This window comes from Hydra vulgaris, chromosome 12 (assembly GCF_038396675.1).
Source record: "Hydra vulgaris chromosome 12, alternate assembly HydraT2T_AEP".
In the NCBI taxonomy this organism is placed as follows: domain Eukaryota; kingdom Metazoa; phylum Cnidaria; class Hydrozoa; order Anthoathecata; family Hydridae; genus Hydra; species Hydra vulgaris.
Genome location: NC_088931.1, coordinates 81,738,128 through 81,750,972, shown reverse-complemented (window position 1 = coordinate 81,750,972; position 12,845 = coordinate 81,738,128). Strand labels below are relative to the sequence as shown.

Here is a 12,845-nt window from a genome sequence, read left to right as displayed (position 1 = left end):
TACCTGTGTGCTGTCACCTGTCAGCTGACTGCTCATGTCATGGCATGCTATGCAGGAGACTCCAGACTCCTGAACTGTTTGCTGTGGTAGTATAGTTCGTTTCGTTTTTAAGACATGTAAAATTAGGAACACTTTTTAGCATTGTTCGATGTTGGTTGCAAATGTTTTGTCCAATACTGTATATACATAGAGAAAAAACAACTATTTTTAACAGAAACAGCATTAAAATTAGCTACTTGTGTATGCCAAACGTTAAGTCAGTCATCAATTCGCATAATCAAAATATTTTATACAATCATAAAAAAATAGCAACAAAAACCTGCAACTGCATCAATAAATTTACCTGCATAATGAACAACCAGTGTCTAAGTAAGAATATTGTATATCAAGCTACTGTTTCATCCAATAAACCAGATTGCACAGAATTTTATATTGGTATTAATCAGACACCTTTCAAGTTAAGGTATGCAAATCATTTAAAATATTTTGATTTAATTAAGTGCAGAAATGATACGGAATTATCTAAAGAAATTTGGAAACTTAAAGAAAACTTTTCGTTTTTACTTGGTGGAAAATTATCAAGTGCTACCAAACATATAATCCTTCGTCCAAAATTTGCAACCTTTGTCTTAATGAAAAGTTTTATATTATAATGCATACACTGGAAAATCTGTTGAACAAAAAGAACAAGTTGGTTTCAAATTGAAGACAAAAAAATAAATTCCTTCTTTCATTTTATGATACTGGCGATTAGCTGATTTATATATAATTTTTCTTTGATATTATCTTGTTTTGTCTCCATAGAGACGTCAGATATCACTCCACTGTATTTTGTAATTTTATTAAGGTTTTTTTGTTATAGTTTTTGATATAGTACATGGCTGATGACTGCCATTCTTATAGTTCTATGAAAAGTTGTTTTTTCTCTATGTAAGTATATATATACACACACACGCACACACACACACACACACACACACACACATTTGAGTGTGTGTGTGTGTGTATATAAATTTTGATTTTTTTTGTTTTGTTTTAACGGTTACAAATGTTTTAATTAAAAATGGGTATTAGAAGTTAAAGTGAGCAAGCTGTATTAGTACTGTGTGTATATATATATGTATATATATACTTATAGTTTTATTTTATGTGGTTTCATATTCATTTTTAATACTAGGTTTTGTATCCAATGGTCCTGCTTTTATGAAAGTAATGCCACAATATAAAAGATTAAACAATGTTAACAACCAGTCTTTATTAGAAACAATTATTACACCTGATAAGAACTTTATTCCTGATCCTACTGGATCCAGGTTTAGTCATCGTGTTCGAGGATTGAACGATACGATAAATGTTGATTTAAATACACTTAATGTCATAGAAGGAAGGAAGCGGAAGCTACAACCAAAAAAATCTTTTGATAAAGAATCAGAAACTGAAGCTAAACAATTAAAGTCTTCAGTAAATGGCGAAATAAAAGATTTAACTACAATGATTGAATCAATCGGAAATAATGATAAATGTTTACCTCAATTATCTGGTGCGTTTTTTGGCTCTTTTAATTTAAATTTAAAATCATTTTTTAAGTCCAAATAACTCAAATTATAAATTGCCAAAAAATATTTTTAAACTTTAAAATTTTTTTTATAGAATTAAAGCAGGATTCTATTTTATTATTAACGCAGCTTGTTGATGGTACAAAATATTGGAATGTTGATCAACTAGAAGAACTTTTTGCACGGCTTAAGCGTTGCATAGTTAAACACAAAAAAGAAGAAGACAGAGATCTGGTTATCAAGGTAGACTTTTCATTTTGATTTTGCAAATTTTTTTAGAACAAATATTTTATTTATATAAAGGCTTTATGAAGATGTTTTTATTACATGCATGAAAGTATCAAATTTTGGTGTAACATGATATAACTGCAAAAGATAAATAAGATAGAAAAAAGATAAATTAAGAGCTTTTAACCTGTTATCATGCACCCTCAAAAAGTTAATTTCATGTATTATAAAAGGGTATCCTGAATGGTATATATTTTTATCTATTATCATATCATTCATTTCATAATGCAGGTTTTAGTAAATTTTTTTAATGAATAAAAGCCGATTGCCTAAAATATTATCACTAATTATTGATAAAAACACTATCAGCTGGTTCTGATTATTTAATCTCAATAACTTGCAGGGGGGCGGGGGTATTATATTAATTTATAATAAGAAAAATCCTTATATTCCATAAACATAGATTCAAAGCATTTCTTATTATAAATTTTATTTATAAAAGTTTTTATTAAACAAACAATAGAGTTTTGTAATGCTTGTCAAGTTTTTTTGTATAAAGATTTTTGCGCATTGTTTTCATTGATTTCACATATTGTAATTTTGTTTCAAAACTATTTCATTTTGAATTTCTTATTTATTTGGATTGTTAAACAGTGACCAATTATGTCATTTACAAATTTATCTTCTTTTTATTCAACTTCTCTATAATTTTCTTCAAAATTCTCCTAAAAATGTCTGAGTATGATAAACTATTAAACTTCTTTATCATGTTAAAATGATGAAATGTCTGTGTATGTTTAAACAATGAAATTTCTGTGCATTTTGAAACAATGAAATGTCTGTGTATATTGAAAAAATTTAATTTTTGTGTATTTTTAAACTATCAATATTCTGTGTATGTTGAAACAATGAAATGTCTGTGTATGTTAAAGCAATGAAATATCTGTGTATTTTTAAACAATAAAGTTTTTGTTTATGTTGAAACTATGAAACGTCTGTGTATGTTTGAATTTTCAAAATACACGGGCATTTCATTGTTTTAAAAACAATCAAATGTCTGCGTATATTGAAACAATTAAATCTCTGTGTATATTGAAACAATGAAATTTCTGTTTATGTCAAAACAATGAAATGTCTGTGTATGTTTGAATTTTCGAAATACACAGGCATTTCATTGTTTTAAAACCAATGAAATGTCTGTGTATATTGAAATAATGAAATGTCTGTGTGTGTTGAAATAATGAAATATCTGTGTATGTTGAAGCAATGAAATGTCTTTGGATGTTGAAGCAATGAAATGTCTATGTATGTTGAAACAATTAGAAGTCTGTGTATGTTTGAGTTTTCAAAATATACAGGCATTTCATTGTTTTAAAAACAATGAAATGTCTGTATATGTTGAAGCAATGAAATGTCTCTGTACGTTGAAACAATGGAAAATATGTTTAATGCTTATCATGATTGACCTTAACTTTCTAATGATAATGATGTGTATAATCCAATGCCTTTTTCTTTTCTGGACAATGTGCAAAGTTGTTTTGTAACCATAGTTGGGCCTGTCCTAGCAGCAAAACTTAAACATTGCCACAATTTTCTTTTTTCTATAAGTTACGCAGAGATCTTCATGCTCTTTTTTTCGCAGCGATCTTCATGCTGTCAACTTTTTACTTATTTTTTTCCTCGATGTTTAAGGGAAAAAATAGGTATAAGTATTGCGTCTTTCTAATTGAATAATTTGCAATTTTTTGTATATTAATATTGTAAAAATATGCAATATTGAATATTAAATAATGTTAAAATAGTCTTTTGTTAAACACCATATTGCTTAAACTGTCATTTTACACATTTTAAGTTAATATTTAATTTGAGAGATACTCTTAACCTTAGTATTAAATTTAAATGTGTAAAATGTTTAGATGAGTCCAATAGTTATCTAGAATAGTTACAAAAAATTTTAAATTTGATCTCAATACTCCTTGTGCAATGTTTTTCCAATAATATTCCAACAACTTCGATTTTGGCTTTTCTGAAAAATACTCAAACACGACTGAAATGATTTGTTTGTTTAATGTAAAATACTTTCCAGCTAGAAGTTAGTTCATACATATTTTTGATCAATTGACACCAAATGCAGTACCAATTTTGTACTAAGCTCTTTCATCTTTCAAGGTGAAGTGCCCTCATACACTTTTAAATATTCATTAATTTATTTTACATTCACACCTTTTCGAAATGAAATATGTTCTTCCAAAGGGATCGTCCATAAAGTACGTACGCTTGGAGGGGAAGAGGGAGTCTGCAGATGGCGTATATGAGATGGGAGGGCAGTGGGTTGATTATATATGAAAGGAGACTTTAGATTTAAAAAAATTTCATAAAATATTAGATAAATAGGTTAAAAGCGTAGGTACTTTTAGGGAGGTGGAGGGTACTCAAAAAAGTGTATTGCAAAATGCTTCGACGAAAAAAAAGCGTACTTACTTTATGGACGACCCCAAACAAAACAAAAAAACATTACGTGCGAATATTAACTTTATTTTTGTGTCATTCTAAAAAACATTTAAATAAGAGCAAAATGAGTGAGATTTCGTGGAATGTTTTGATGGATTAATGTTTTATTACATTGAAAAAGTTTTTAAAAAAACTCCACTAAATTTATTACCTTGAAAAAGTTTTTAAAAAAATTCCAATAAATTTATTACCTTGAAAAAGTTTTTTAAAAAACTCCAATAAATTTTAGCAGGTATTTAAATAAAAATTTCTACTAAGTGTTATACTTTTTTTTACTTGTGTAAACTTATCGGTGTGGTTAGTAAATTATATTTTTGCTGGTGTCTTAATTTGTAGTTTTTGATCAATATTTTGCCTCGAAATTAAAATACAGTTTTTTTAAAAAAATTTTGAAATATATATTTATGACAAAGATTTCTAAAATTTTTTAAATTTAATCTTTTTTTCAACGAATATTATAACAAAATAACACTTATATATATACACACACATATATATATATATATATATATATATATATATATATATATATATATATATATATATATATATATATATATATATATATATATGTATATATATATATATATATATATATATATATATATTATTTATTTATTTATTTTTTTTTCCCTTAGAGTCTTAAAGAAATCGTGGATAGCATCTGTATTGTATGAAGAATATTTTACAAATTATTGTTTTTTAATTCGCGTTTTATTATAGTTAAAAATGTACTTAATTTATTCGTACAAATGTTTTTGTTTATAAAATTCTTTTGCTTACATAGCTCGTGTTTTGTTTTTTTGTTTTTTTTAATTCGTTGTTTAATTAAATTATTGAGGTTACATCATTGATGTTAAATACTTCAAACACCGCTACGTTAAAAATCTCTTCAATTGCTTTTGTCTTTGTAACTATTAAACCGATTAAATGCCATAAATAATTTCCATCTAATTGATTTACATTTTCCTATCTAATAAAAGTTTTGCGAAAAAAGTGCGTAGAATTGCGCTTTGTTAACAAGAAGCCCTTAAATTACTAGTTTAAAAAAATAATGCAAGAAAATAGTTACCAAGTAAACAATAGATACAGCTAACAAGCAATACTGTCACTTTCATTAAATGTTTTTTTAAATAAGTTTTGTTTCATCGCATCATAGTTTACTTAAAGGTAAAATTTATCAAACTGGATTATTATCATAGCATAGCATTGAGCTTGATTTGTGGGAAATATTAAATTTTTATTTTATGACGTTTCAACATTTTAAAGGTACGACCCTTCTTTACTCTGAAATTATTTTTTTTTTAAAGCATTTTATACTAATTTTATTTATAAATTTGGTAACATTTAAAAATAAGTTAAAATTATCAATAACTTGTTTTCTGCTTTTTGTTAAAACCTTTTTAAAAATTGTTGATTTGTTTTGATTAAATTTTTGTCGAAAATATCAATTCATAATCGTCGTAATTCGTTTTAAACGCGAACATAAACGTTTGGGGCGATTATAAAAAGATTGAATTTTAAAAAAAACATCAAACGCTATTAACATCCGGCAAGAATCTGATCTACAAACGATATTTTTTTAACTTTTTAAACTTGGTTACTTATTACAATAATTTTAAATTAATATTTGATATGCAATGAGCAAACTAGAAAAAATCTTTTTTGTGCTGTATTTCCGCCGTATATATTTTTTTCTATTTTGTTTTTGAAGTTAGGAAGACCGCTTGTCAAGTATAGGTTAAATTTATTGTATAAAATATATTATGCTTTCAAATTATAAGTAGCCTTCAGATGTTGAATAAATATCCTGCTTTTATAGAATGTGGTTGTATAACATTTAATGACGTTTTCTTTCAGGTAATATAAATAAAGTGTTATTACTTTAATGGTAATTATTTGAGCAAATGCATTAAAATATAGATCATTTGTTTAAAGAATCGTCAAAAAAAATTTTACCGCCTAACACTATCACTACAATGTAATGACAATCAAATTGAACATGTTGCACTAAATTACACATTGCAAAAGCATTTCAAATAGAAAAACTACTGCGTAATGTTGACTTAATGAGTGATTAATGAAAAAAAAAAAGTCAACTCTTAAGCTGCTAGCGCATCAAACAAATAAAAAAACAAAAGAACTTATTTTTTTTTAACTACGTATTAAGAAAAGTATAATGAAGCAACACACACAACGATCGTGACGCGGAATATTGTCTATACAAATTTAATTAAATATATATCTCGTATTTATATATATATATATAAATTTTTTTTTTTTTTTTTGCGACAAAAATATGGTCAGACATTATGACAAGCATATCGTTTTCATAAAATGCCACGAATGTTTATTTCTCCACACATATATTATTAAATAAGTCTTATACTTCCAGGGATCCCGTTTGCTTTTTTGGCGTTTGGAATATATAGCTTTTAAAAATAGAGAAGATTTCAATTGCAAAAGTTATTCAATTTTATATTTTCATAATTCTAAACTTAGTTTATATCAATTAAGTGCTTGATCATACTGTTGTCACTGAGTCATAATGAGTGCATATCCAGGCCCGGATTAAGGTCTACAGTGCCCATAGGCTGTAAAAAATTTGGTGCCCCCGATTAAATTTTTTTTTTTACATATTTCTCTACTCAATACTTGAATAAATAATAAAACTTTATTTTAGGTTTATTAGCCACATCAATATGTACATGTATATAATACCTATGTGAAAACAAATGAAACATAAAATTAAAATTAAACAAAATATATTTTAGATATAAAAATATAAAATAATCATATTACAAAAAGTAACAAACCATTATTTTATACTTTTCTTTTTCTTGCTTTTTGATGGGCAAATGTGTTAATAGTATTATTAAAATCTAATTTTTCAACCAATTCTGCTTCAATGCTAAATATTGCTAATGCATTCAGTCTTTCCTCCTTCATGGTTGACCTCAAGTAGGATTTTACTCTTTTAAGTACAGAAAAAGCTCTTTCGCCTGAGCAGTTTGAAACTGCTGTACTAAAGTACATACGCATAACTAATTCTAAATTTGGAAACATACACTCTAATTCTTTGGTCTTGATGTACTTATACATAGAGAGAACAGATTTTACATTTTTATCCGTGGAAATTAATTTTGAAAAAAGAATACACTCATCTATAAGTAAGCTTGAGTTTTCAACATCATCAATAAAATATTTTGTCAAAGTTTCACATGTGTTCCTTATAACAATAGAACTCGGTGTTTTATACAATGTGGGTATACACCCATAAATATCTGATATTTTTTCATAAGCTTGTCTTCTTGAACTAAGTTGACATTTAAGAGTATCAATGATCACATAATATACATTTCTAATAAAATCTATTTTCCCTGTGATTTCTGTGAGAGGTTGAGATCTTGATTCATCAGCCATAGCCTAAAAAAAAAAATAGTTTTTAATGTTGTTAATGTTTATGACTTTTTTCAAATTATTTTATGTGTGTTTTAAAATTAATAAGTTAAACATACCTTTCTCTTTTTTTTTCTCTTGGAATCTTTGGCATACTCCGAACAATCAGTTTTTTCTACAGCCTTATTTTCAAAAACATCAAAATCATCTCTGATCTGTACCAAGTAATTTTCAAGGCCATTATATAGGTCTAATACTGTATGAAGATCAATGTCAGTTGATTGTAATTTTTTATTTGTAGCATTAAAACTAAAATCATATTAAACTTTATATTAATTTATTTATCTATTAAGCTGACCCTAATAAAATAAAATAAATGAAAGCATAATTTATTATTTAAAAATAATTAATTTATAGAGTGAAAAATACCTGTTTTCTATTGAATTCCATTTGCATATCATTAAACCAGTTTCTAAAGTTTTTAATCTTGCAAGCAACCCATTAGCTTCTACTTTATATACAGCTTTTTCTTTCTGATTATCAACTATACTATGCAAAGCTTCAATTATAAATGCATAAGAATTAAATAAAGCATGGCAAGCATCAAAACGAGCACTCCAGCGAGTTACTGATAAATTTTTTACACTAAGATTTTTCTTCAAATATGTTTTTAAAATGTCCCAACGTGCAGTAGAACTAGAAAAAAAATTGTATAGTTCCTGGAGAAGCATAAAAAATGAAATTTTTTTTTTTTTTTATTTTTTTTTTTTTTTTTTTTTTTAAACATCTTCGCTTCCAACAAGGCTGCAAGCAGCCACTAATTAAAGTTGGAAGTTACTGTAAGAGAAAAGATGAAGATTGTAGAGCAAGATAACGATTGACGGACGATTTAAAAGATTGCAAATTATATGAATCAGGAAAGCAAGATGAAGGAAGCGAATTCCAAAGAGCTGATGTTCGAGGAAAAAAACTAGACGAATAAGCGTTTTTGGAGCACTTAGGAACAGTCACAGAAAAAGGATGACACTTAATTGAATGACGAGTAACACGAGAATGAATTTTAGTAGATGGCACAAGAGACGCTAGCTCTTTCGAGCAGTGCCCATTATAGTATTTGTAGAAAAGAGAAAGAGAAGCAACATTACGACGATGTGATAATGGTTGAAGGTTGGCTGCAAGAGCAGGTCCAACTATGTTTACAATGCGTTTTTGCACCTTGTCTAAAAGAGAAAGGGCATCATTAGAAGATCCGCCCCAGATATGGCAACAGTATTCCATACAAGGCCGGATTTGAGATTTATAGAGGTAGAGAATAGAATCCAGAGTAAGAAAGTGGCGAGCTCGATAAAGAGATGCAACCTTAGCAGATGCTAATTTTGCAACCGATTTGATATATGGTTTCCAAGAAAGATTGGAAGTAAGAGTTAATCCTAGAAGATGAAGAGTAGGTGACTCATCGAGTACATCACCGTTCATAAATATAGGAAGATCTAAATTATTGCGATAACGATTGGCTGAAAAAAATTGAGTTTTATCTGAATTAAAGTTCACCAGCCACTGTGAGCCCCATGCTGTAGCAGAAGTGAGATTCTTTTCAAGCTCAAATGCCCCCTCCAGGCAATCAGAGGGTGTTGGTTTCTTATCACGACAAGAATAAATGGTAGTATCATCAGCAAACAATGCCACCTTAGATGTGAGAATATCTGGAAGATCGTTAATGTAAATTAAAAAGAGTATAGGGCCAAGGATAGAACCTTGAGGAACCCCTGAAGTTACAGAATAAGAAGAAGAGTGTTGTCCATCGAGGACAACTTTTATGCTACGATTGGAAAGGAAGGATTCAATGATCTTAAAGATGTTGCCGGATACACCATAAGAAGAAAGCTTATGGAGAAGACCAGCATGCCAAACTTTATCAAACGCTTTTGAAATGTCAAGAGCGATGGCCTTAACCTCTCCACCTTCATCTAATGCACGATAAAACCTGTCAGTTATTACTGTTAGCAAATCAGCTGTAGAACGAGAAGATCGAAATCCATATTGATGGTCAGAAAGTAAGTTATTAGATTCAAGATGAGAAATTAAATGTTTGTTAATTAAAGATTCAAAAACCTTGCTTATGATAGGAAGAAGACTTATGGGACGGTAGTTAGACGAATCAGATCGCTCCCCAGAATTTTTGAAGATAGGGATAACAGATGCGGCTTTCCAGCAGGCTGGAAAACAAGACTCTGATAAGCACTTGTTGAATAGTTTTGAGAGTATAGACGACAGCTCTGGAGAACACTTCTGCAAGACAATAACAGGTATGTTGTCTGGGCCACAAGCTGTAGAAGAGTCTAGACAGGAAATCACTTTAGATACAGATGCTGAAGTGATATGAATGTCAAGCAATGAATCAACCTGTTTGCTGGCAATATCAGGTAGAACGCAATTAGTGGAATCAAGAGATGATATTGATGAAAAGTTTTTAGCAAACAGTTCGGCTTTGTCTTTAGGTGAGGTGACAAAGTCTGAACCATACAAGAGAGGTGGAATTATAGATTTGCCCTTATTATTGATATTATTAAAGATTCTCCAGAAGTCACGAGAGCCTAATTTTTGAGATGAGATACGAGATTTCATGACCTGAGAATAGCGGGTTTTGGCGTTAGACAAAACCTTTTTACAGTTGTTTCTAGCAGTAATAAACAGACGTCTGTTTTCTGGAGAATTGTTTTGCTGATAAATATGGAAGTAACGGTTTCGATTGGCAATCGCAGCAGCACAGTGTGAGGAAAACCATGGAGGAGAGTGAGGCTTGACCTGGAATCGTCGAGAGGGAATAAAAGATTCCATGCCAGCCTGAATCCACGAAGTTATATAAGAAGCACATTTGTCGACAGGAAGTTGAAAGATTTCTACCCAAGGGCCATCACGAAGAAAATCACGGAAAGAATCCCAGTCAGCTTTACTGTAGTTGTAAGAGGTTCGATAGTAGGGGTATTCAGGTGATGAAGAAGAATGAGATATTAGTTTTAAAGAGATCAAACTGTGATCAGAAGCACCTAAGGGTGAATGTGGAGAAACTGAGCACTGACTAGGATCAGAAACAAGACATAAGTCGAGTAGAGAAGGTAAATGATTCGGGTTGTCAGGAAAGCGAGTTGGAAAGTTGACTATTTGAGTTAGGGATTGAGAAAGGCAAAAGTTGTGGGCTTTAATGCCTGCAGAGTCACTGACACTAGAGCCAAGCCATTCAGAGTGGTGAGCATTAAAGTCACCGACAACAACTATATTAGCTGATGGATAAAGAGAGAGGGCTTGGTCAATATGATCAGAAATAACATCAAAAAGAGTACAGTCTTGAGATGAAGGAGATCGATATAGAACAAAGAGAAAGGCAATAGAGTGAAGTGGTGCTAAACGAAAGCACATGAAAGAATAGTCTGTGGATTCAAACCTAGTTTCACGACAAACAGGTGAATTCTTACGAATGTAAATGCCCAGGCCAAGCATGTGACTATTGGAGTCTTTACGAATCAGAGGAAGATAACCATCAACACTAAGATCACAAGATGAGACAGCCGAACTCAAATTAGTCTCACAAAGAGCAAGTAGGTCTGGTGAACTTTGCAAGAGATAAGACTCAACAGAAGAAAAGTTACTTCGAAGACCACGAATATTAGTGAATGATAGGTTTAGAGAACTTGGTGATGATGATGGTTTTTTGTGTTTTATAGTTTTTGGTACTTTATTCATTTTTAAATTAGATTGAAGAACTTGACTCAAAGCATAGATAGTACTCAGAACACTGTTTAATAGCCCAAGCAATTGCCTCATTACTACTAATAAACCCTAAGCCGTAACAAAGGGCTCCAAATGTGGCCTCCGCAATGCACACCAAAAGTACAAACAGGGACACCATCCATGCGCAACATGGCACTGTTAATACTTTGATATTTTTCAGCTGTTGATGGAATCAGCCTCTCTGAGAGCTACCACAGAGTTCGGGAAACCTGACTACCAGCCGGCCTCAGAACCATAAAACTGAGTTTTAGAGCTGTACCCTCATAAGGAGATAATAGAATGAGTTGCCTAGTCATAAAAACAGTGACACAAGCAAAACCCATGCATTGAGTCAAGAAGATCCAGCATTCAACATCCTAAACTGGAAACAATGTATTAAAAATACATCTGCGCCAGCCTAATAGATGAAGAAGGGGTGCGAGGCTGGTCAACAGATAGAATCTGTTTACCCCTTAAGTCTTTGCCTAGGAGGCCTTCTACAAGACAGTAGCTGGGTGCATTTAACATCTGCCCAAGATGAGTATTTTTATCGAGACACCATCTCTAGCCTTTACTCAACCAAGAGCCCCAAGGCAGGGGGTGTTTTAAATCGGAGTTGGCATCTCCTAGCCTTTGCCTAAAAAGGCGTATCCTACAAGGCAGCAGGACATGAAGCAGATTGTACTGGGTTACATGTTACCAGTAGCAGGATAACCTGATCTGACAACAGCAGAAATACTGAAATCTGACAACAGCAATACAGAAATCTGACAACAGCAATACAACAGCAATACAACAGCAATACAGAAATCTGACAACAGCAGTAATATCTGAAATAGCAGAATTACAACTTTCTGCTGCACACGTTCCGACCAAGTTAAGAGAATGTGCAGAACATGGTACATACTCTGCAAATGAATTAAAACTTTTAATTCTTGACTGCAATCCAGAATACTGACCTGACATATTTCTCGCATTGTCGTAGCTCTGGCCACGACAATTTTCAAATAGTATATTGTGTGAATTAAGAAAATCCATTACAACATTGCTCATTTCTTCAGATTTATGACCACTGTTTGGAATGAATATTAAAAATCTTTCTGCAGGTACACTACTAGGTAAAACATATCTTAATGCAATAACAAGTTGATCGACGTTTGCTATATCAGGTGTAGAATCAACAATTAAAGAATAATACTTGGCTGCTTTTAATTCTTTTAATATGATTTTAATTATATCATTCTTCATCAAAAGTAAAAGTTCTTCATAGATTGTGGATGATAAATAAGACGGAGTTCCTTTCCCTCTATTCCCATATTTTTCTATATGTTGAGCAATAAAAGGGTCAAATTTAGCAAGTAACTCTAACGTTCCCAAAAAGTT

General features: G+C 30.6%; 2 protein-coding genes across 6 annotated transcripts in view; both read left to right on the top strand.

The window, feature by feature from the left end:
* Positions 1-5,077, top strand: part of LOC100207284 (ATPase family AAA domain-containing protein 2) — a 69,173-nt gene extending 64,096 nt beyond the window's left edge. For all 4 annotated transcript variants that reach the window (XM_065814653.1, XM_065814651.1, XM_065814654.1 and 1 more), the window contains exons 19-21: positions 1,178-1,540; positions 1,651-1,799; positions 4,934-5,077. In XM_065814653.1, the coding sequence (XP_065670725.1) occupies positions 1,178-1,540; positions 1,651-1,799; positions 4,934-4,972 (551 nt within the window). In that variant the 3' untranslated portion in view covers positions 4,973-5,077. The remainder of the gene's footprint in view (positions 1-1,177; positions 1,541-1,650; positions 1,800-4,933) is intronic.
* A 112-nt stretch (positions 5,078-5,189) lies between these two features.
* The window catches only part of LOC100203698 (synaptotagmin-15), a 33,170-nt gene continuing 25,514 nt past the window's right edge, over positions 5,190-12,845 (top strand). The window contains exon 1 of one of the 2 annotated variants that reach the window (XM_065814656.1): positions 5,190-5,564. In XM_065814656.1, the coding sequence (XP_065670728.1) occupies positions 5,543-5,564 (22 nt within the window). In that variant the 5' untranslated portion in view covers positions 5,190-5,542. The remainder of the gene's footprint in view (positions 5,565-12,845) is intronic. The other variant, XM_065814658.1, reaches the window with a different exon arrangement.